The 26234-nt window shown below is 43.9% G+C and overlaps 1 protein-coding gene across 1 annotated transcript in view; it reads right to left on the minus strand.

Annotated features, from left to right (window-relative positions):
• Nucleotides 1-26234, minus strand: part of LOC121005467 (alpha-2-macroglobulin-like protein 1) — a 288965-nt gene that overhangs the window by 206923 nt on the left and 55808 nt on the right. Inside the window, exons 13-16 of the mRNA XM_040438235.1 lie at nucleotides 22867-22930; nucleotides 8607-8752; nucleotides 6992-7141; nucleotides 1460-1573 (exon numbers count right to left, since the gene is read on the minus strand). Coding sequence (XP_040294169.1) covers nucleotides 1460-1573; nucleotides 6992-7141; nucleotides 8607-8752; nucleotides 22867-22930 — 474 coding nt within the window. The remainder of the gene's footprint in view (nucleotides 1-1459; nucleotides 1574-6991; nucleotides 7142-8606; nucleotides 8753-22866; nucleotides 22931-26234) is intronic.

The following is a 26234-nucleotide window of genomic DNA, read 5'->3' on the forward strand; positions in this document are numbered from 1 at the left end:
TGATTCACTCTGCGGAACAGCACCACTTCACCAAGTGAGTGGGCCTCCATTAGATACCTGTGTTCCGTGTTGCCGTTTTGAGTACCCCACCAACATGGCCAGCGCTGATGACACAGTCATCAGTGTTACTATCCCACTTCTATGCCTCCTTAATGGATGATGGATAGGGTGGTGGCACAGGAGGAAGAACAGGGATCATTCACACTGTTATTAGGCCAGTCATCCACACGTGGCTCACAGGGAAGGTTCCTACACCAACAGTAGCCAGGTTCACAACTGTCCAGCCAGGGCACAGTTTTGGAGTATGAGGAGGATGATGATAATGAGGAGGAGGAGGAACCATGTTCACAGCAGGGTGGCACCCAAAGTAGCTCACAGGTATCACTGGAGCATGACACATATGTGACTACATGCCGTAGTGCCTGCACAATGACCAGTGCTGATTACTGGGTGACCACCCTGCTGGATCCCCGCTACAAGGACAACGTGCCGTCCTTACTTCCATCACTGGAGCGTGATTAGAAGATGCGTGAATACAAGCACAAGCGGGGGCTCAATGGAAGCACGAGACGGAGGAGGAAGTTGCCAACACAGCTGGGGTATTGGCACCACCTCAGAATGGAGGGTTAGCATGGCCAAAATGTGGAAAACCTTCATCAGCATGCCATAATATACAGCACCACCATCTGATACGGACCGTTTCAGCAACATAGTGGAAGAGTAAGTGTCCACTATGATGGGTCTGCTCCATTTAACTTGGAGGTGCTGGCCTGCCCTGCGACAAGTGTATTGTCCAAAAGTGTGTTCAGCATGGCAGGGGGTGTGATCATGGACAGGTGCAACTGCCTGTCCACAGCCAACGTGGACAAGCTCACGTTCACTAAAATAAACCCCCTACATCCACCGCTCCTCCACCTCCTATTCCACTTGGACCTCTGCCTCCTGGTTCAAGATTATTATTATTATTTTTTTTTATATTCTATGGCATTTTAAGTCATTTCCCTATCCACATTTGATTGCAGGGCAATTGTCCTGCTCTTATCCCCCTTTTGTTACCTTTTGCAGCCCTCTAGCCCTTACTATGACTATTTTACAGCCATTTTACAACACCAAAGTTCGGGTCACCATTGACCATCACGTCCATTCTATGGGGTTCGGGGTCAAGTTCAGGTCCCCGAACCGAACTTTGAACCAAAGTTCGGCTGAACCCATCGAACCTGAACATCCACGGGTTCGCTCATCCCTATTATTAAATATACTTATTCACTTAGCCTGCGTAAGCTTATTCATTCTCAACTTCACGTTAAAACAGTTATTTAGGAAAAAAAAGGTCAATCGGCACCACAACCTTACGATATGATGAGTCAAGAGCAAGGGAAGGACGTTTCTGCATTAAGAAGATCAATTAATACAAAAGTAAATAGAAATGGCAGAAAACAAGATGCTGAATGCGGCATACCTTAAATAAAGAGAACACATCCACATAATCATCGTTCCAACAACGATAGATCTGATGCTCCTGTACAACGTCTGGATATCCACCTCTTACAGAACCTTCAAACATTGAAAACACCTGGAGGGATGACATGAATTAGAAATTATTTGCCTTGAAAGGTCCTTTAAAGGGGTTGTCTGGGTCCATCCCGGACATACCTAGAATTTCACTCAGGCAGCCGCCCTGACAAGAGCATTGGAGAAGTTCATGCTCGGATGCTCAACTTTGCCCTGCAATGAATCTCGTGGGGCAAAGGCATTTTGTGGAGTTCCGGTGACTTCCCGGGCTCTCCTTCAGGTTGCCAGGCGGAGGCTTCCGCCCAGCAGTGAGCCCGGTGACGTCACCGACACTGATGGCCGGGCTTTAGCGCTGCCCTAGCCTGTAAAACGGCTATGGCAGCGCTAAAGCCAGCCCATCAGAGCCGGTGATGTCACTGAACACACTGCTGGGCGGAAGCCTCTGCTTGGCAGTGTGTTATTGTAAATAAATGAGGCTGTTTTTTATGCTTTAATAAAGTGGAATAAAAGGTCTGATGGTGAGTGCCATGTTCTTCTTTTATTCCTTTGGAAGATATGTATTGGACTTTAATAAATAATTAGTAGGGGGCACTCGGCTATCTGGAACCAATGGATAATCAATACAATATATTTATTCAATAAACTATGTGTGTAAATGGAATTACAATTGCAATATCATCCACGTCGGATAACAATAACCTTTCACATGTAAAAAGGCGCCAATAAAAATACATACATGCACTATCCAATCATAGACAAAAAAAAAAATCTAATAAAACACTATTATATAACTAAATAAAATACGCAGTATTGGACTTTGACATAGAGCACCACCATGACCTTAAATGAGACTTTAAAACTTCCACGTGCTTGTGGAAGTGCGGGGATTGAGATTTGAAATAAGCAGTAGGGCCAGCCTTCTTCATTTAATCATCTTCATGAACAAACCTTACTTCGGGCTGTTGAATGGCCATGTAAAGCTGGTGTCGAGTACGGCAGAGCTTTGGAATGTGACTTAGTAGCTTAAGGTAGCTTAAAGTAGCTTAAAGTTAAAAAAAAAAATGAAATCAACCATCAAACCAAACTAAGACCCATGGACGCCACCTCATTCCAACATTTGCAGAAGACTCTTACCAGTGGGAGATGTCCCTGCTCTTTCGCCTGGTTCACGCTACTGTTAAGATATAGATGAAATGATGATGGGGGCTCTATGTGGAGACCTTTACTCCTATTATGCACTGTTCTCCCAACTAGTTTTCCTGTGCATTGCTTCAGATGTTCTCACAGGAGAAGACTGACCAGGGTTCTCAGTTATCTGGCATTGTATGCCTGAGATGAACTTACTGGTTCATGTTCACCTGTAGCTGCTCATGGGTATCAGCATCTAGCCTCCTCTTTCTGCTTACAGGCCAATTCTTGCCCCTAACTCTGCCCATCATTGACGTCATGTGTGCCTCTTAGTTATATGTCCCAAATGACATCATCAATAAATAGGGGGATTCCTCTTAGTATTGCTTCTGCTGTGGAGTTAATCAGGGAAGCTACGAGGAGAAATATCTTTCATCGTCCCATCCGGAGATAAATTTTATAAAGAAGGGTTCTATTGTTTTGCATGAATGGGAGGAAAAGAAGAAAGATGCAGGGAATCACTCCTCCTGCGCTGTCATCAACAGACTTGAAGCCAGGTAAGTATATAAATGTATTTTTTTTTATTGTTTATTCATTATATAAATGGGGAAAGAATTTGCAGTTGTTAATGTAATCACTCGTACCACCCTCCACTCATAAACTTTACATTCTGTTGGCTGCACATCCCCATCCCCTATTTATAGGAGTGTTTGCTCATTTGTCAGCGCATTGTTAACATAGGATGATGATCATGAATAAACCTTCCTATGAATGTTTGTTCATGTCAGGTGCTCTCCCAGCCAAATCACTATGTAGGGTGGTGCTGGGAGGATTGCCATTCCAACCTGTCATGTCCCAGCAGATCGACCTGTCAGTGGGACTAGTAGCTGAACCAATCAAAGTTCTGATTCTGTGCCCAATCCTAGAGTTAGTTGAGTAATTTAATACTATGGTTTTCCTGTATACAGTTTTTTTTTTTATCTATAAGACGCGCCAGACTATAAGATGTGTAACATCCCAGAGTTATGTTACTAAACTCTTTCTCCCTGCTACAACATGTCAGGTGTATATGTATTGCCATCTTGTGTGATCTAACTTTGCATTTTCCTGTATATACATTTTCTAGGCCTGTTTTATGTATTTTGCTGTAATTTCCATGTGCACCAGCAGGTGGCAGCAATATGTCCAGCAGACCATAGCCAGTTTTAGTATAGCTAGACTGGAATAGTTCATTCCAGTCTAGTCTCCCCTGTGTGAGCAGAAGTGGGCTGTCCCCATGTCCTGTCTCATGAGGAGGAGAAGGAAGTTAAGTGAGTGTACCAGCCACCCCTGCTTGGGGCAGGCAGTGTTAGTAAGCAACCCCTCCAGAACTACAGATCTCCAGGAAGAAATCATTCCCTGCGAGCAGTCCTGTGAGTACTTATCCAGAGTCCCGGAGAAGCCAAATTCCTCCTCAGCTAGTCAGGCCCACATCAAGCAGAAGACAGACAGAGCAGAAGATAGATACCTGCCGTATTCACTAGGCATATGATAAGAAGCAGAATACATATTGATTCCTGCCACATATTGCCAATACCTGCTGGGACCTAAAGACTATTACTGTAACTCGTATGGATTTCTGTTGCCATCCATCCAGTAAAGACAAGTTGCATTATACTTCAAGTCTGGATCTCATACATTCCTCAATTACTCCTATTAACAACCCTCAATTTTATTGCAAGTGAGCCAGGATCCAGGAGTCCAGCCGTACCAAGGTAGGAGACACCGTTGACACTACCATATCTACTACACAGAGAAACTATCCCCCTCTGGCATTCCTCACGTGGTATGTGAGTTATTACATCTTAAAGGGCCCTTCTACAGTACCTGCGCAAGCTGCAATTGGCGTCACGAACTACTACACATATATCCTGACCCACTGCATAGCTGACCCACTGTACCCGTGTCCTGCTCATTGCAGATGCTTTTAGGATTTGTAGGAGGAAAATAAGAAAGAAAATATTTTACATCAGAGTTTAGATCAGACCCCCAAACTCCATCAGCCTCAGATCAGACCCCCATCAGCCTCAGATCAGACCCCCATCAGCCTCAGATCGGAACCCCATCAGCCTCAAATCGGACCCCATCATCCTCAGAACAGACCCCATCAGACGTTAAAAATAAATAAACAACGCCGCTTGCTCTGGACAGCACGGCCTCTCACTGTTCCCTGGTCTTCTTCTGCCTTGCCCAGCACTGTGACCTAACGTCACACAGCTTCAGGTCATAGTGTGTGCCTACGTGCACTACGCTGTACGCAGTCAGTACACCGTGCAGAGTGGAGTGTAAGAAGACTAGGGAGCACTGCCCTCACCTCCCCATCACTGCTCCATAATGGAAGCGATCATTAGGACTATTAGACACACACAGACATTTTCCCTCACTTTTGGGGGAAATAAAGTGCATCTTATAGTCTGAAAAATACTGTAATTTGCCTTAGTTTGAATTCTAGGCTCTACACTGTGTGACTTATTGCTGACTGTTCTGTTGATCTGACTTTTGGCTTGTTTTTGGATTATGCTGTTGATTATGAAGTATAGGGATTTTTCTTTTGTTTTGCTTTTTTTTGGGGGGGGGGGGGGCTATTATGATATTCACTGTATATTGTCTATGGGCAACATGGCATACTGTATATGTAAGGGGACAAAAAATAAAGATATTTTGAAAACAAGATTAGAAAATCTACCCCATTGTTTCATTATTGCCTTTAAGATACGCTCACATCTAGAGGAATTTGCAATTCCAGACCAATGCCACAAGAATCTGAAGGGAAAGGATTTTACTTGAACTAAAAAATTTAAAAATTTGCACCACAGGTTATTTTCCACGCAGAAAATGTATGTAGAGTGTGGAAGAGATTTTTTATAGTCTCATTCTTTTTACTGGTACTTTATTCTACTGCCATCCACAAATCTAGAGAGAAAATCCCCACCAATTCTGTCACATATGGATGATGAGCCCAGGCTCTCTCTGTTGCCTGCATTCCCTATTTCTTACCTCTGAGACCCCTTTTGTAGTTAAGGGGTATATCAGGAGCTATACAGATATATGGACGTAAGCCTTCTACAGAGCATTCTGTTAGTAAAATTGTGCAGAAATGCCTTAATTTCATCACTTATGGACCAAATGTTCAAAATGTTAACCATACGGTGGTTTACTCAGTAAATTGAGCCATAATTATATTACAGAACTAATTTGTTACGCTAAGTATGGGATTTTGTGCAAGTTCTCATGTCCATTGAAGAATGTCTAATCGTGATCATTATGCAAAATAACTGTGGAGCCCCAGTTATGGGTCTTCTACACAGTGAAAGCCAGATATCCCTCAAAGGAAGGAAAACAGTTTCCCAGGGAGCTTTGCACTTTGGATTGCTGTGTCGAGACTCTTAAATGAGGCTCCACAGTTTTTTCTGTAGCTGGTCTCCTTAAGATCAGCTATTGTTTTAATCGGGATCATTGGCACACATAGCAAAGATTGTGCTGGGCTCTGTCATCCAGTATGAGGGGGACTGATGTTCGTTCTCCTTTCCAAGAACCAAACAATCTCCATGCCCGTAGAGGGGAAAGTCCTGCACAGGTCCTTGCCACCTAGTAGTAAGTGGTCTTGGAGCTACCAGGACGAGCCTAGCTTTAAGGACACCATGGTGGCCACTATGGTGCAGTATGTATTCCCCATGCATCAGAGAAAGATCCAATGTCTGTTAATCTCTGCTGACCTCTGGACAAAATTAAAGTGGTTGTCTGGTGGAATTACAATTGATCGGTATCTGATCAGTCATAGGTCCAGACAATCATTAGAATGGGAGTCACTGAGTAGCCTTTGTGAATGGAGTGATGATTCATGATGCACTTCCACTCTACTCATCTCCATGGGACTGCCAAAGAGGAGCCAAGTACAATCCATATGTATCTCCAACAGTCCCAAAGAGATGAATAGATCAGTAGAGCACATGTGAGACCATTGCTTTAATCACTCAGAGGATTCAGTTTCCCCTTCTCATAATTGTCGGGGTCATAGAAGTCAAAGTCCTAACAATCAGGGCCTTTCTGACACTATTACTACAGTGGATGGAACCTTCTGCTTCTGGCTCTATCCGCTGTATAGTTTCCGCTGCCAGTGGACAACCAAAAAAGCTAATTGTAGGGGTGCCAGATGTCGAGCCACCATTAATCTCATATTAGACACCTATACTGAGGATAGATCATCAGTATATACACGTCCTGAAAAACCCTTCCAACACAGTCAATATAGTAATAAAAATGAAAATCAATTGGTCCACTCTACTATTTCTATCTCACATTTTCTTCTCACATTTTCAGTGGTCAACTCTTTTTCTTCATTGTTGATCTGTACGCTCTTATCCACAGCTCTGATTGCACACATGGATCCAGCTGAGGATCCAATCTGGAGACTCAGCTTTGCTTTTGGGCTGGCTTCTGTCTGTGAAAACTTCAACCATGCCTGAAGAAGTAAGAAGATTGACCCATTGGAAAGACATTTTTTTTGTAGTTCATTAATATACCAAAGGATTATACACAAGATAGTCAGAGATATGAGGCACGAGATAACCAGCCTTGAAGTTTTAAAAAAACATGATTTCACAATACTCTGTCAGGAGATGTGCATGCTATGTTGGGAAAGGTGTTTGTGGGGGGGAACTGAAGCTTATTGAGGGTACTAAGTTAAAGAGGTTGTCCAAGAATAGAAAAACATGGCTTTCTTCTTACACCAGTACAAGCTCTGTTCATGGGTTGTGTCTGCTATTGCAGCTAAGCTCTACTGGAGTCAATGGGGCAGAGCTGCAAAACCACAACCTCTGGACAGGGGTGGTGCTGTTTGTGGAAGAAAGCAGCCATGCTTTTATAATCCTGGACAACCCCTTTAAGATACTGTATTTCATTTGCATTATGAGAAACTGGAGCGGACAGATCTGTATTGAACAAATGGCAAGATATTCACTGAGGAAAAATATTTCCGCCTGAATTTTAACAAGCAAAATTCTCAGCTTAGAGCTCATGCTACTCTACTGAGTGTTTTCTGTATTTTTTTGGGGGAAAAATTCAGTCCACAGATCAGACATGGAGAAGACTCCAAATCAATCCAGAGTATCAAAAGATCCAACAATCACAACAGAGTAAATAAAATCAAAGTCAGAGGCTTCCTGCAGCCTAGGTCTTCAAAGCTGGGAAAGTTACTTCCACCCTGCTTTGTCCTATCCTTTAAACTTTAATTTGTAGAACCTATAAGAGCTGATGTAGATGACTAGAGTCTTATAATTGACGGCGCTAAGCTGGGATTCATAATCACAGTAAGTTGTATCTGGAGACATCAAGTGCCAAAAGTATAATCTAATCTATAAATTGGGAGATGCATTCTGGAAAAATTACAGGGGATTCCCAGTGTTAGTATATGAATCTGTTATGTCAGATAGATGGGTCCACCTCTCAGCAGCCTGCCTATTTGCAGTTTGAAGGAGCCACAGCTGTTGATTCATCTATTTGCACACCATCTACTTAGTAAGCATTGTCCTGGTCACTTGAATAAGACAAACCTTCAATCCCTCAAACTCCTGCTACTAAGTAGACAGCTCCATCTCAACAATGAAAAGACCACACAGTTTGCACAAGCATCTCAGCACCTAAAAAACTGGCCAAGGATCAGACCTCCACTGATATGATATTTATGGTCTACTATGATGATAGGTCGTCTATATGCTGAAACCAGAAAATCTCTTTTGTTTATATAGAAACAGGATCTCATCCAAGACTTGACAGATGTATTAGTTCACCCTCTGGAGCATGAAAGCAATTTTAATGCACTGTTTTCTAAACTCTATGAGACTCAAAAAAAACTAAGATCTAAAGAAAAAAAGAACCATGACTTTGTCACCCACTAAATTTAAATGCAGTTATAGTTGAATTCTCACCTGATTAGGAAAGCATTTTTCCATCGAGAGGAGCACTCTGTCTGCAGTCACATAACCACTTTTCAGCAGCAGAAACCCAATCATTTTGGGAGCTGGCCCAAACTTTGATGTGAAAGTGATTGGGACTGTTAAGAATCCATTAAATGCTAGGCAGAAGGTAGAGTACAATATTAGATCTAATATAAAACAGACATTGATTGCACCAATATAGACTCAATGGACCCAACTTGGATTCGGTTGATGCTAATCCTGTAAAAGTACAACAAATTATTTACCATAAAAAGAAACTGGCTCAACACATAGGGTTAGGTGTGGCAATTTAATAAAATATAAAAATGTAAAAAATAATCTTACAAAATTTACCATCTATTTAATCTCTCCTAAATGATTGTTGTCTCATAAAGGAGTAGATCAAGACCCACCTTTAGTATTTCATTTTAGTTCCAACTTTATCAATAAGTTCCATCGCAGGATATTTAATCAGCATCCCATTTGAAAAGACACCCATTTCAAAAAGTTACAAAAATATTATAACCAACCAGACTTTTATACACGGTCAGGTCATATTTATTCTGATGGCCAGATAAAGTCCAGAGTAACCGCTGTGTCCAGCACAGACAGCAGCTAGACAGGTGGAAGGGACTCCATAAGGTCCTGGTAGGTTGTCACAGGTCTCTGGAGCCATGCTGACTGCAGTGCATCCCACATCTGCTGGATTGGGCTAGAGGGAGGATTCATAGAGTGAACACGATGATCGAAGTGGTCCTACAGATGATCAATTGGGTTGGGCAAAGTCTGGGGAATTAGGAGGCCAGGGTAGTACTTGGAAGTCTTAGTCATGTTTTTCCAACTAATTTTGGACATTTTCAGCCATGTGACATGTCGCATTGTCTTACTGGAAGATGCTATCAGCCCTAGGGTATGGGTGTACATGATCTGCAAGGATGGATTCATACCCAAATCCGATGAGAGCGCCTTCCACATGGATAAGTGGCCCAGGGAATGCCATAAAAACCTTCCCCAGACCATAATGTTGCCCCCACCAGCTTGTGTTATTCCAGCAATGGTTGCTGGGTGTTTGTTCTCTGATGTTTCTCGCCTGACACGCCAACGTCCATCCATTTGATGAACGACAAAACTTGACTTATTGGAGAAGGCAACCCTTTGCCAATCAGTAGAAGTCCAATTTTGATAGTGCCGCGGAAATTAAACCCTTCTCTAATTATGCATTTATTAGCAGAGGTGCAGTGACAATTCATCTACTTTGGAAACCCATATGCAGTTGGGTTCGCTGAACTGTTGTTTTAGTCCCACATCTGGTGCCCCCTGGTTCATTTTGGTGGTGAGCTGCTCCACTGTATCATCTAGGTCTGCCCTCGTGCACCTTTGTATCCGAAGGTAACCTCTCACATCAATGGCACGTGGTGCTCCTCAGTGTCCATGTCGTTTATTCAAAATGATGCCATTCGTCCACTCATCATACACATTCCCCCCAGCATCATCAGAACAATTCACATTGCGCAGTTTCAGAAATACTGACATCTTTGTCACAAAAGCCAATAATCATCTCTTTTTGCAATTCTGATAAATCTCCCCTTTTTCCCATGACAGCAACGAGGGACATTTGTGCAGACAGCCTATCCCACCCCTTATATGCCCACCGAGCCAGTTCACCACACCTTATATACCCACCGAGCCCGCTAATCACTCCTTATATACCCACCGAGCCAGCTCACCACACGTCACTTCCTTAATAAGCTATGAGCTGCCGACGTGAAAGTAGGAAGTAGAATAATTGAGCCCGACTGTGTATAATCTCCATTATTATGCATACACAAGTGCTCTCATATACATAGACCCTCAGAACTAGACATATCGTGGGATCAGATAGTAGATTCAGACCAAAAAAATGGAGACAAGAGTAACAATTGAAAAACCCAACGTCTCGGCCTCTAGTATTTAAATTTGAGGGGCAATAAAATGAAAAAATGACAGTAGGCTCCATTACAGCTGCCTTACAGCACAACAAAGGGTCCCAAGTGCTCCACGGGATGGTCCACAGAAGTCTGAAGGAATCATCTCTCCTGTCTCTGACTTCCAAACGAAAAGACTGGTCTACCACCCCAGAAGTGCTTACCCGTCTCGCTCTCAACATCTGAAAACATTCACTTTTTACCTTTTGTGTTACCTTTAGTGTCACATCTATCTCCTCATAGATTGTAGGCTCTTGTGAGCAGAGCCCTTATTCCTCTTGTTTTAATTGTTGCTATGTTATTTATGACTCTGTTTGTACTCGAACCACTGATTGTAAAACGCTGTGGAATATGTTGGCACCACATGTACGGCGCTGGAAGCTGTGACACAAATCCCAGCGCCGTACAGCTACGGCACTCTGATCGGGCGGGTGCAGGAGCTGCGCTCGTCCGATCAGCTTCAGGGGTCCGGCAGTCACTGATAGCCGGGGCCCTGTTGTATGCGCCGGAATCAGTGAAAATACCTATTCTGGTGCATTAACCCTTGCACGGCCGCGGTCAGCGCTGACCGCGGCATGTGCGGTATCCTGATGGGTCCGCGTGTCCATTGGGTCCCCGAGCTGCTCTGACAGGGACCCCATGGCAGGGAAGGCAGCCCGATGGCTTCCTTAGGCATCGTGGCTGCCTTCCGTGACAGCCTGTGAGATACATCCCTCTAGATCTCACAGGAAGCAGGCTGTAAGTGTATTACACTGAGTCATTACACCCTTCATTACACATAAAGGAGGGCATCATACACACCCTTGAAAAATTATGATTGATGGCCTACTGGTGACCCTCAAAAACATTATAGGTGAGGGCATGCTGCTGAGCTGACCCTCTAAAACATTAGGGGCGAGGGCCTGCTGCTGAGCTGACCCTCTAAAACATTAGGGGCGAGGGCCTGCTGCTGATTTGACAATGTAAAACATTAGGAGCGAGGGCCTGCTGGTGACCCTCAAAAACATTATAGGCGAGGGCCTGCTGCTGATTTGACAATCTAAAACATTAGGAGCGAGGGCCTGCTGGTGACCCTCAAAAACATTATAGGTGAGGGCATGCTGCTGAGCTGACCCTCTAAAACATTAGGAGCGAGGGCAGCCTAATAAGAATGTTGATATGATAGAGGAGGAGGAGAAAAGGGAGATTGAACCATATACCCTTTTTAGTGGTGGAAGGGGTGCATGGGAATACAGTGTATTCAATACACCATAAAAGCCACATTAAGAGTGCCTTTATGTTCAGTCGCTTTCCTCTGGTGGAGTAGAGAAGTCAGGGGCAATCCAGGCCTTGTTCAATTTTATAAGAGTCAGGCGGATACGCTTATCAGTTATTATGCCCCCAGCAGCACTAAATACACGCTCAGACAAAACGCTGGCGGCAGGCCAGTACCTCCAAGGCGTAGAGCGCCAGTTCGTGCCACGTGTCCAGCTTGGACACCCAATAGTTGTAAGGCACAGAGGGATCACTGAGGACGCTGACACGCTCTGCTACGTACTTCTTCACCATCTTCCAAAATTTTTCCCTCCTTGTGACACTAGGCCGTGCATCAGGGTGAGGTTGCTGGCGGGGTGTCATGAAACTGTCCGAGGCCTTGGAGAGTGTTGCCCTGCCTCTGTTGGAACTGCTGTGTGTTCCCCTCGTCTCCCCTCCTCGGTTGCCCAAGGAACTACGGACTCTGCAGCTGGCTTTGTCAGCTGGAAATTTTTGGAGCAATTTTTCCACAAGGACCTTCTGGTATTGCACCATTTTGCTCATCGTCTCCACCACAGGAATGAGAGATGAGAAGTTCTATTTGTGGCGGGGGTCGAGAAGGGTGAACAACCAGTAATCAGTGTTGGCCAAAATGCGTACAATATGAGGGTCACGGGAAAGACAGCCATAAAGTCAGCCATGTGTGCCAGAGTCCCAACAGGCAAGACTTCACTGTCCTCATCAGGAGGATGACTCTCAATCTCCTCATCCTCTTCCTCCTCTTCTACCCATCCACGCTGAACAGATGGAATAAAACTTCTGTGGGTACAACCCTCTGTAGCGGAGGCAACCGTCTCCTGCTCCTCCTCCTCCTCCTCTTTATCATCCAATTCGAGCAGAGAAGACGAACTGAGGGTGGTCTGGCTATCACCCTTTATACTGTCTTCCCCCATTTCTACCTCTTCCACATACAAAGCGTCCGCCTTTATTGTGAGCAGTAAGCGTTTGAGTAGACACAGAAGTGGGATGGTTATGCTGATAATAGCATTATCGCCGCTCACCATCTGTGATGATTCCTCAAAGTTGCGTAAAACCTCACTGAGATAAGAACATCAGTGCCCAATCCTCGCTTGTGAAGAGCGGAAGCTGACTGAAAAGGCGACGACCATGTTGCAGCTGGTATTCCACTACTGCCCTCTGCTGCTCACAAAGCCTGGCCAACATGTGGAACGTGGAGTTCCAGCGCATGCTCACTTCGCACAACAGTCGTTGAGCTGGCAATTGCAAGCGCTGCTTCAGCGTTGCCAGACCGGCGGAAGCTGTCGAGGACTTGCAGAAATGGGCACACACGCAGCGCACCTTCACCAATAGCTCAGGTATGTGTGTGAGCTTGCCGAGCTCCAAAGCCGCCACCAAGTTACGGCCATTATCAGACACAACCATGCCTGTTTGTAGGTTGAGTGGCGAGAGCCACAGCTCAGTCTGGTCCCTTATCCCCTGCCACAGCTCTGCGGCGGTGTGTGGTTAGTCACCTAAGAAGATCAGTTTAAGCTCGGCCTGTTGCCGTTTCCCCACTGCAGTGCTACACTGCTTCCAGCTACTGACTGGTGTCTGACTGGTGCTGCAAGATGATAATTCAGAGGAGGAGAGGTTGCAGCCACTAACGTACGTGGTGGCGGAAACCCTGATAGAAGTAGGGCCCGCAATCCTTGGCGTCGGTAGCACCTGTGGCATCCCAAGGTACGACTCGCTCCCGGCTTCCACAACGTTCACCCAGTGTGCCATCAGGGAAATGTAGCTTCCCTGGCCAAAAGCACTTGTCCATGTGTCAGCCGTTAAGTGAACCTTCCCAATAACTGCGTTGGTCAGGGCATGGGTGATGTTACGGGACACATGCTGGTGTAAGGCGGGGACTGCACACCGTGAGAAATATTGGCGGCTGGGGAATGAGTAACGAGGGATGGCCGCCGCCATCAGGCTACGGAAAGCCTCAGTGTCCACAAGCCTAAATGGCAACATTTCAAGGGCCAGCAATTTGGAAAGGTGCGCATTTAGTGCTTTGGCCTGTGGGTGGGTGGCTGGGTATTTGCGCTTTCGTTCAAAGGCCTGGGGTATAGACATCTGTACGCTGCGCTGGGACACAGAAGTGGATGTGCTAGCTGATGGTGCTTGCGAAGGTCCAGGTGCATGGCGGGAGGCATTCAGGCCTGCATCTTGGACAGGGGATTGGCCAGCACGTAACACAGGGGAAGAGGAGGCAGTGGTGTGACCCGCAAACACTGATTGTGGACCCAGGCATTCGGCCCACCTAATAGGGTGCTTTTAATGCCATGTGGCGGATCATGCTGGTGGTGGTGAGGTTGCTAGTGTTAACGTCCCTTATCATTTTGGTACGGCACAGGTTGCAGATGACAATTATTTTATCGTCCGCACTTTCCTAAAAAAAGCGCCAGACTATGGAACACCTACCCCTTGGCAAGGTAGATTTCCACAAGGGGGTGCTCCGGGGAACAGTTGCGGGCCTGTTTGGTGTGGCCAGCCTTCTCCCTTTTACCACCCCACTGCCTCTTCCAGCCTGTTGCAGTGGTGTGGATCCCTCCCCCTCTGTACTGCTGTCCTCGCTCGGCTTGCCACCTTCCCAGGTTGGGTCAGTGACTTCATCGTCCACCACATCCTCTTCCACTTCCTCACTCTGGTTATCCTCCTGACTTGTTGACCTAACAACAACCTCAGTTGACAACTGTGTCTCATGCTCATAATAAGCCTCGTGAGACACTAATTGCGGTTGACTTATTGGCAACTGTGTTTCATCATCATCATCCACCTTGTAAAACACTAATTGCCGTTCCCCACCGTCATCTTCTTGTGACTGTGGATGCACAGAGTTTGTAAGTTGAGTAATCGGTTCCAAAGCCGCAAAATGTCATCCATGATAAGAGAAAATGAAGATTTATGAAAAATAAGCAGATAACTAAGACAGATAAAACAAGTCCTTCGATATACCGTAATAGTCGTTATATACATGTATACAGCTTTTTTACCAGAGAAGTGGCCTTGACTGGTTGGGTATGAGTCTGAGACATTGTATGTTGAGTCTGGTTTCAACTTACGATGGGTCAGAAAAGATCATTTAATGTTGAAAATATTGTATCCTGAGGCCATTGTTTCACTACCACAGCAGACTCCCTATGCGTGTTACTGCAAGGCACAGTGTTCTACACCCCTATAAAGGCTCTCTGCAGCCAGGAAATAGCCATTTTTTTACGCGATTCTAGCGAATATATTCGGATCAAATCTTTTTGGTAAATTCGGCAAACCGACCGAATCGAATTTGTTTGAAATTCGCTCTTCTTTAGAAATTACATTAAACCATTTTTCTTCCAGTCTCAGGGAGGATGGGCTAATGGGGAGCCCCGGAAAGCAATGAATAAAGATAAATTACCATTTATGGAAAGGGCTGATTTCTTTTTGTTTTAATGTTAGTGTCCTATTAAGAGACAGTCAATGTGCAATTTTTCATAAAGAAGCCATCTGTCAAAAGTGCTGCACAAAACGGTGATGTTGGGATATTAACATTTATAATTTTACTAGCTGAAGGTGCCGGCTTCGCTCAGGTATATTTCATCTATTTCATTTAATGTTTGTGTGTGTGTCGTTAAGATATATCGACAGTATCCACTATAACAGTGACATCTACAGTACCCCGCCCCTTTAACAGTGATCTCCACAGCAGCCTGCCCCCTTAAGAGTAACATCCACAGTGCCTTTCCCTTTAACAGTGACCTTCAGAGCGGCCGACCCTTTATTAGTGACCTCCACAGTACCCCGTCTCGTTAACAGGGATTTCCACAATAATCCTGCCCCCTTAACAGTGACCTCTACGGCATCCTGCCCCTTAACACTGACCTCAATAGCGGGCCGTCCCCTTAACTGTGACCTCCACAGCAGCCTGCCCCAAGGGTGGCCAGAGGTGCGGTTTTAGGCCGGAGAGTCCGGCTTTCAGACTCCTTGTCCAGCTTAGGGCATGGTTAGACACGGGGAGGTTTTTTGAACAGCTCACTCTAAGACAGCAGCACTGTGCTGTCTGAGCGTGAGCTGCAGGGAGAAAGTCACCCTCTGCAGCTGACAGAAGTTAATTTATACCTTCATTTTTTTCAATCCCTGTCGGCGGTGGAGGGGCGTGGCCTACCTGGATGGGGCGTGGCATATCATGACCTGAGGGCGGGGTTTTTAAGTCCGTCTTTTGAAGGTGGCCATTCAGGCCACCCTACCTGCCCCATGAACTGTGCACTCCGCTGCCTTAACAGTGTCCTCCACAGTGCCCTGCCCCTTTAAAGCTGACCTGCAGCAGTGAAGAAAAATGGCTGGGTTGTTATGGAAACCTGGAGAAAAACTGTGTGTATGTGGAGACTAAGGGCCTGCAAGCTTCTATTGGATGATAAGAGACATGTGACCGTGTGTATGGCAGTTGGTATATGAATTCGTACCGAATTTTGGGGTGTCCATGACACGGACCCGAACCCGAACATTTTCGTAAAAGTCCGGGTTCGGTTTCGGTGTTTGGCGCTTTCTTGGCGCTTTTTGAAAGGCTGCAAAGCAGCCAATCAACAAGCGTCATACTACTTGGCCCAAGAGGCCATCACAGCCATGCCTACTATTGGCATGGCTGTGATTGGCCAGTGCACCATGTGACCCAGCCTCTATTTAAGCTGGAGTCACGTAGCGCCGCACGTCACTCTGCTATGATCAGTATAGGGAGAGGTTGCAGCTGCGACGTTAGGGCGAGATTAGGCAGTGATTAACTCCTCCAAAAGACTTCATTCTGTGATCGATCTGCAGCTGTGGATCATTGAAGTGCTATTATTGACTTGCTCACTTTTTTGAGGCTGCCCAGGGCGTTTTTAGATCACTTTTTTTCTGGGGTGATCGGCGGCCATTTTGTGACTTGTGGTGCGCCAGCACGAGCTATCACCAAGTGTATTTAACTATCGATAGTGTGGTTATTTTGTGCTATATCCTACATCAGCTGCAGGCTGAGCCTGTGTCACCGAAGTGCATTTAACCATCAACAGTCTGGTTATTTTTTGGCCATATACTACATTAGCTGCAGGCTGAGCCTGTGTCAAAGAAGTGCATTTAACCATCAACAGTCTGGTTATTTTTTGGCCGTATACTACATCTGGTGCAGGCTGAGCCTGTGTCACCCAAGTGCATTTAACCATCAACAGTGTGGTTATTTTTTGGCCATATATTACATCAGGGGCAAGTTGAGCCTGTCACCCAGCGCCTAAAAAATAGACCTGACATTTCTATTCAACCAAATCTGCACAGTTTTAGCTGGTCAAGTTATTTGTAGTGACCGTCAAAGCAGACTTTTTGTTCTGGGTTGAAAAAGCATTCCCAAATTTGCCATTCTGAAAATAACTAGTTTGTGGTATTTGAGGCCTACTTGAAATCTATCCCAAAAAGAAAATCTTACATTGAAGGTATTGATAGTGTGATTCAGAAAAACCTAAGACACACGCTAGCGTGCTGATAGAAGTGTCATTCTGTGATTAAACCTATAACTGTCACACAGCGCAAAAAAAAAACAGGTCTCACATCTCTATTCAACCAAATCTGCACAGTTTTAGCTGGTCAAGTTATTTGTAGTGACCGTAAAAGCAGACTTTTTGTTCTGGGTTGAAAAAGCATTACCAAATTTGCCATTCTCAAAATTACTAGTTTGTGGTATTTGAGGCCTACTTGAAATCTATCCCAAAAAGAAAATCTTACATTGAAGGTATTGATAGTGTGATTCAGAAAAACCTAAGACACACGCTAGCGTGCTGATAGAAGTGTCATTCTGTGATTAAACCTATAACTGTCACACAGCGCAAAAAAAAACAGGTCTCACATCTCTATTCAACCAAATCTGCACAGTTTCAGCTGGTCAAGTTATTTGTAGTGACCGTAAAAGCAGACTTTTTGTTCTGGGTTGAAAAAGCATTCCCAAATTTGCCATTCTCAAAATAACTAGTTTGTGGTATTTAAGGCCTACTTGAAATCTATCCCAAAAAGAAAATCTTACATTGAAGGTATTGATAGTGTGATTCAGAAAAACCTAAGACACACGCTAGCGTGCTGATAGAAGTGTCATTCTGTGATTAAACCTATAACTGTCACACAGCGCAAAAAAAAAACAGGTCTCACATCTCTATTCAACCAAATCTGCACAGTTTTAGCTGGTCAAGTTATTTGTAGTGACCGTAAAAGCAGACTTTTTGTTCTGGGTTGAAAAAGCATTACCAAATTTGCCATTCTCAAAATTACTAGTTTGTGGTATTTGAGGCCTACTTGAAATCTATCCCAAAAAGAAAATCTTACATTGAAGGTATTGATAGTGTGATTCAGAAAAACCTAAGACACATGCTAGCGTGCTGATAGAAGTGTCATTCTGTGATTAAACCTATAACTGTCACACAGCGCAAAAAAAAAAAACAGGTCTCACATCTCTATTCAACCAAATCTGCACAGTTTTAGCTGGTCAAGTTATTTGTAGTGACCGTAAAAGCAGACTTTTTGTTCTGGGTTGAAAAAGCATTCGCAAATTTGCCATTCTGAAAATAACTAGTTTGTGGTATTTGAGGCCTACTTGAAATCTATCCCAAAAAGAAAATCTTACATTGAAGGTATTGATAGTGTGATTCAGAAAAACCTAAGACACACGCTAGCGTGCTGATAGAAGTGTCATTCTGTGATTAAACCTATAACTGTCACACAGCGCAAAAAAAAACAGGTCTCACATCTCTATTCAACCAAATCTGCACAGTTTTAGCTGGTCAAGTTATTTGTAGTGACCGTAAAAGCAGACTTTTTGTTCTGGGTTGAAAAAGCATTCCCAAATTTGCCATTCTCAAAATTGTTGTGAACGGGAACAATGAGGAAAACATCTAATAAGGGACGCGGACGTGGACATGGTCGTGGTGGTGTTAGTGTACCCTCTGGTGCTGGGAGAGGACGTGGCCGTTCTGCCACAGCCACACGTCCTAGTGAACCAACTACCTCAGGTCCCAGTAGCCAGCAGAATTTACAGCGATATTTGGTGGGGCCCAATGCCGTTCTAAGGATGGTAAGGCCTGAGCAGGTGCAGGCATTAGTCAATTGGGTGGCCGACAGTGGATCCAGCACGTTCACATTATCTCCCACCCAGTCTTCTGCAGAAAGCGCACAGATGGCGCATGAAAACCAAGCCCATCGGTCTGTCACATCACCCCCATGCATATCAGGGAAACTGTCTGAGCCTCAAGTTATGCAGCAGTCTCTTATGCTGTTTGAAGACTCTGCTGCCAGGGTTTCCCAAGGGCATCCACCTAGCCCTTCCCCAGGGGTGGAAGAGATAGAATGCACTAACGCACAACCACTTATTTTTCCTGATGATGAGGACATGGGAATACCACCTCAGCACGTCTCTGATGATGACGAAACACAGGTGCCAACTGCTGCGTCTTTCTGCAGTGTGCAGACTGAACAGGAGGTCAGGGGTCAAGACTGGGTGGAAGACGATGCAGGGGACGATGAGGTCCTAGACCCCACATGGAATGAAGGTCGTGCCACTGACTTTCACAGTTCGGAGGAAGAGGCAGTGGTGAGACCGAGCCAAATGTGGCCAGACAGGGCCCACTACTGGAGGACGAGGAGGACGAGGATGAGGAGGAGGTGGAGGAGGATGAGGATGAAGCATGTTCACAGCGGGGTGGCACCCAAAGCAGCTCGGGCCCATCACTGGTGCGTGGCTGGGGGGAAACACAGGACGATGACGATACGCCTCCCACAGAGGACAGCTTGTCCTTACCTCTGGGCAGCCTGGCACACATGAGCGACTACATGCTGCAGTGCCAGCGCAACGACAGCAGAGTTGCCCACATTTTAACGTGTGCGGACTACTGGGTTGCCACCTTGCTGGATCCCCGGTACAAAGACAATGTGCCCACCTTACTTCCTACACTGGAGCGTGATAGGAAGATGCGCGAGTACAAACGCACGTTGGTAGACGCGCTACTGAGAGCATTCCCAAATGTCACTTGGGAACAAGTGGAAGCCCAAGGCGAAGGCAGAGGAGGAGCAAGAGGTCGCCAACGCAGCTGTGTCACGGCCAGCTCCTCTGAGGGCAGGGTTAGCATGGCAGAGATGTGGAAAAGTTTTGTCACCACGCCACAGCTAAGTGCACCACCACCTGATACGGAACGTGTTAGCAGGAGGCAACATTTCACTAACATGGTGGAACAGTACCTGCGCACACCCCTCCACGTACTGACTGATGGTTCGGCCCCATTCAACTTCTGGGTCTCCAAATTGTCCACGTGGCCAGAGCTAGCCTTTTATGCCTTGGAGGTGCTGGCCTGCCCGGCGGCCAGCGTTTTGTCTGAACGTGTATTCAGCACGGCAGGGGGCGTCATTACAGACAAACGCAGCCGCCTGTCTACAGCCAATGTGGACAAGCTGACGTTCATAAAAATGAACCAGGCATGGATCCCACAGGACCTGTCCATCCCTTGTGCAGATTAGATTTTAACTACCTCCCCTTAACAATATATTATTCTACTCCAGGGCACTTCCTCATTCAATACTATTTTTAATTTCATTTTACCATTATATTGCGGGGCAACCCAAAGTTGAATGAACCTCTCCTCTGTCTGGGTGCCGGGGCCTAAATGTGTGACAGTGGCCTGTTCCAGTGGTGGGTGACGTGAAGCCTGATTCTCTGCTATGACATGAAGACTTATTCTGTGCTGACATGAAACCAGATTCTCTGTTACGCGACCTCTCTCCACTGCCTGGGTGCCTGGGCCTAAATATGTGACAGTGGCCTGTTCCAGTGGTGGGTGACGTGAAGCCTGATTCTCTGCTATGACATGAAGACAGATTCTGTGCTGACATCAGGCCAGATTCTCTGTTACGGGACCTCTCTCCTCTGCCTGGGTGCCTGGGCCTAAATGTGTGACAGTGGCCTGTTCCAGTGGTGGGTGACGTGAAGCCTGATTCTCTGCTATGACATGAATACAGATTCTTCGCTGACATAAGGCCAGATTCTCTGTTACGGGACCTCTCTCCTCTGCCTGGGTACCTGGGCCTAAATGTGTGACAGTGGCCTGTTCCAGTGGTGGGTGACGTGAAGCCTGATTCTCTGCTATGACATGAATACAGATTCTGCGCTGACATAAGGCCAGATTCTCTGTTACGGGACCTCTCTCCTCTGTCTGGGTGCCTGGGCCTAAATATGTGACAGTGGCCTGTTCCAGTGGTGGGTGACATGAAGCCTGATTCTCTGCTATGACATGAATACAGATTCTGCGCTGACATAAGGCCAGATTCTCTGTTACGGGACCTCTCTCCTCTGTCTGGGTGCCGGGGCCTAAATATGTGACAGTGGCTTGTTCCAGTGGTGGGTGACGTGAAGCCTGATTCTCTGCTATGACATGAAGACAGATTCTGTGCTGACATAAGGCCAGATTCTCTGTTACGGGACCTCTCTCCTCTGCCTGGGTGACTGGGCCTAAATGTGTGACAGTGGCCTGTTCCAGTGGTGGGTGACGTGAAGCCTGATTCTCTGCTATGACATGAAGACAGATTCTGTGTTGACATAAGGCCAGATTCTCTGTTACGGGACCTCTCTCCTCTGACTGGGTGCCTGGGCCTAAATGTGTGACAGTGGCCTGTTCCAGTGGTGGGTGACGTGAAGCCTGATTCTCTGCTATGACATGAAGACAGATTCTGTGCTGACATCAGGCCAGATTCTCTGTTACGGGACCTCTCTCCTCTGCCTGGGTGCCTGGGCCTAAATGTGTGACAGTGGCCTGTTCCAGTGGTGGGTGACGTGAAGCCTGATTCTCTGCTATGACATGAATACAGATTCTGCGCTGACATAAGGCCAGATTCTCTGTTACGGGACCGCTCTCCTCTGTCTGGGTGCCGGGGCCTAAATGTGTGACAGTGGCCTGTTCCAGTGGTGGGTGACGTGAAGCCTGATTCTCTGCTATGACATGAAGACTGATTCTGCGCTGACATAAGGCCAGATTCTCTGTTACGGGACCTCTCTCCTCTGCCTGGGTGCCTGGGCCTAAATGTGTGACAGTGGCCTGTTCCAGTGGTGGGTGACATGAAGCCTGATTCTCTGCTATGACATGAAGACAGATTCTGTGCTGACATCAAGCCAGATTCTCTGTTACGGGACCTCTCTCCTCTGACTGGGTGCCTGGGCCTAAATGTGTGACAGTGGCCTGTTCCAGTGGTGGGTGACGTGAAGCTTGATTCTCTGCTATGACATGAAGACAGATTCTGCGCTGACATGAAGCCAGATTCTCTGCTATGGCATGAAGAGACTTATTCTGTGCTGACATGAAGCCAGATTCTTTGCTATGGCATGAAGAGACTGATTCTCTGCTGACGTGAAACCAGATTCTCTGCTATGGGACCTCTGTCCAATTGATATTGGGTCATTTTTTTTTTTTTAATTTAAATTCATTTCCCTATCCACATTTGTTTGCAGGGGATTTACCTACATGTTGCTGCCTTTTGCAGCCCTCTAGCTCTTTCCTGGGCTGTTTTACAGCCTTTTTAGTGCCGAAAAGTTCGGGTCCCCATTGACTTCAATGGGGTTCGGGTTCGGGACGAAGTTCGGATCGGGTTCGGATCCCGAACCCGAACATTTCCGGGAAGTTCGGCCGAACTTCTCGAACCCGAACATCCAGGTGTTCGCTCAACTCTATATATGAAAAGAAAGACTTGCAGGCTTGTATTGGCTAATGCAGGTCATTTTTTGGGGATATCTCAGGAACGGTACATCCTAGAGAGCCGAGACCCCCACAAGATTTCTAGGGATGTGTATAGCAAGTTTCGTTGAAAATACATACATGAGTGATCGCGGAAAATACATACATACAGATATACGTCCTTCTTTATATATATAGATCATAAATATTTTGTCATCTTCATAAAAATGTAGTTTTCAAATGAAAAAGAATTGTCATTACATGTACACACCCAATACCTGCTACCTTGCTGTCTACACTTACAGGTCTCTTTGTCCAATACGATTAATTCTTCTCCATGTTGCATTATCCCACCGGTACCTATAACCTGCAAGGCAAACAGTGAAAACGCTAGAAGAATCCTTCAACGTATAGAACAGCCGTAACAATCTGTTGATTCTAGCAACTTTCCTGTGGGTGACCTGATTAGAGGCACAAACATCAATCAGCATTGTCTGTACAGAAAGCGCAGCAGAGTGTGTGCTTTATAATATAGCGGAAATTAATGGCAGAAAGTTATAGATTACAGCCCTTCCCCCAGCGACCAAAGAGATTTTATATAGAAATACCATTCCACTGCCTCTGTGGACACTAATAAAACAATTAAAATACTGCCCCTATATACAAGATTATAAGTACTATTTTACCGTCTCCTATGTACCGCAATATTATAATACTGCTTCTATGTGTAAGAAAATAACAACCATAATACTACACCTATGTAAAAGAATATAACTACTACAATACTGCTCCTATGTACGAGAATATAACTACTATAATACTGCTCCTATGTACAAGAATATAACTACTATAATACTGCTCCTATGTATAAGAATATAACTACTATAATACTGCTTCTATGTACAAGAATATAACTACTATAATACTGCTCCTATGTACAAGAATATAACTACTATAATACTGCTCCTATGTACAAGAATATAACTACTATAATACTGCTCCTATGTACAAGAATATAACTACTATAATACTGCCTCCTATGTACAAGAATATAACTACTATAATACTGCCTCCTATGTACAAGACTATAACTACTATAATACTGCATCCTATGTACAAGAATATAACTACTATAATACTGCTCCTATGTACAAGAATATACCTACTATACTACTGCTCCTATGTACTAGAATATAACTACTATACTACTGCTCCTATGTACAAGAATATAACTACTATAATACTGCTCCTATGTACAAGAATATAACTACTATAATACTGCCACTATGTACAAGAATATAACTACTATAATACTGCCCCTATGTACAAGAATATAACTACTATAATACTGCCCCTATGTACAAGAATATAACTACTATAATACTGCTCCTATGTACAGGAATATAATTACTATAATACTGCTCCTATGTACAAGAATATAACTACTATAATACTGCTCCTATGTACAAGAATATAACTAATATAATACTGATCCTATGTACAAGAATATAACTACTATAATACTGTCTCATATGTACAAGAATATAACTACTATAATACTGCTCCTATCTACAAGAATATAACTACTATAATACTGCCCCTATGTACAAGAATATAACTACTATAATACTGCTCCTATGTACAGGAATATAATTACTATAATACTGCTCCTATGTACAAGAATATAACTACTATATTATAACCCCCTAAGTACAAGAATATAACTACTATAATACTGCTCCTATGTACAAGAATATAACTACTATAATACTGCCTCCTATGTACAAGAATATAACTACTATAATACTGCTCCTATGTACAAGAATATAACTAATATAATACTGATCCTATGTACAAGAATATAACTACTATAATACTGCTCCCATATACCAGAATAAAACTACTGTAATACTGCTCCTATGTACAAGAATATAACTACTATAATACTGCTCCTATGTACAAGAATATAACTACTATAATACTGCTCCTATGTACAAGAATATAACTACTATAATACTGCTCCTATGTACAAGAATATAACTACTATAATACTGCTCCTATGTACAATAATATAACTACAATAATACTGCTCCTATGTACAAGAATATTACTACTATAATACTGCTCCTATGTACAAGAATATAACTACTATAATACTGGCTCCTATGTACAAGAATATAACTACTATAATACTGCTCCTATGTACAAGAATATAACTACTATAATACTGCTCCTATGTACAAGAATATAACTACTATACTACTGCTCCTATGTACAAGAATATAACTACTATAATACTGCCTCCTATGTACAAGAATATAACTACTATAATACTGCCTCCTATGTACAAGAATATAACTACTATAATACTGCTCCTATGTACAAGAATATAACTACTATAATACTGCTCCTCTGTACAAGAATATAACCACTATAATACTGCTCCTATGTACAAGAATATAACTACTATAATACTGCTCCTATGTACAAGAATATAACTACTATAATACTGCTCCTATGTACAAGAATATAACTACTATAATACTGCCTCCTATGTACAAGAATATAACTATTATAATACTGCTCCTATGTACAAGAATATAACTACTATAATACTGCTCCTATGTACAAGAATATAACTACTATAATACTGCTCCTATGTACAAGAATATAACTACTATAATACTGCTCCTATGTACAAGAATATAACTACTATAATACTGCTCCTATGTACAAGAATATAACTACTATAATACTGCTCCTATGTACAGGAATATAACTACTATAATACTGCCTCCTATGTACAAGAATATAACTACTATAATACTGCCCCTATGTACAGGAATATAACTACTATAATACTGCCTCCTATGTACAAGAATATACCTACTATAATACTGCTCCTATGTACAAGAATATAACTACTATACTACTGCTCCTATGTACAAGAATATAACTACTATAATACTGTCTCCTATGTACAAGAATATAACTACTATAATACTGCCTCCTATGTACAAGCATATAACTACTATAATACTGCCTCCTATGTACAAGAATATAACTACTATAATACTGCCCCTATGTACAGGAATATAACTACTATAATACTGCCTCCTATGTACAAGAATATAACTACTATAATACTGCTCCTATGTACAAGAATATAACTACTATAATACTGCCTCCTATGTACAGGAATATAACTACTATAATACTGCTCCTATGTACAAGAATATAACTACTATAATACTGCTCCTATGTACAAGAATATAACTACTATAATACTGCCTCCTATGTACAAGAATATAACTACTATAATACTGCTCCTATGTACAAGAATATAACTACTATAATACTGCTCCTATGTACAAGAATATAACTACTATAATACTGCTCCTATGTACAAGAATATAACTACTATAATACTGCTCCTATGTACAAGAATATAACTACTATAATACTGCTCCTATGTACAAGAATATAACTACTATAATACTGCTCCTATGTACAAGAATATAACTACTATAATACTGCTCCTATGTACAGGAATATAACTACTATAATACTGCCTCCTATGTACAAGAATATAACTACTATAATACTGCCCCTATGTACAGGAATATAACTACTATAATACTGCCTCCTATGTACAAGAATATACCTACTAT

Source organism: Bufo bufo, chromosome 6 (assembly GCF_905171765.1).
Source record: "Bufo bufo chromosome 6, aBufBuf1.1, whole genome shotgun sequence".
Classification (NCBI taxonomy): Eukaryota; Metazoa; Chordata; class Amphibia; order Anura; family Bufonidae; genus Bufo; species Bufo bufo.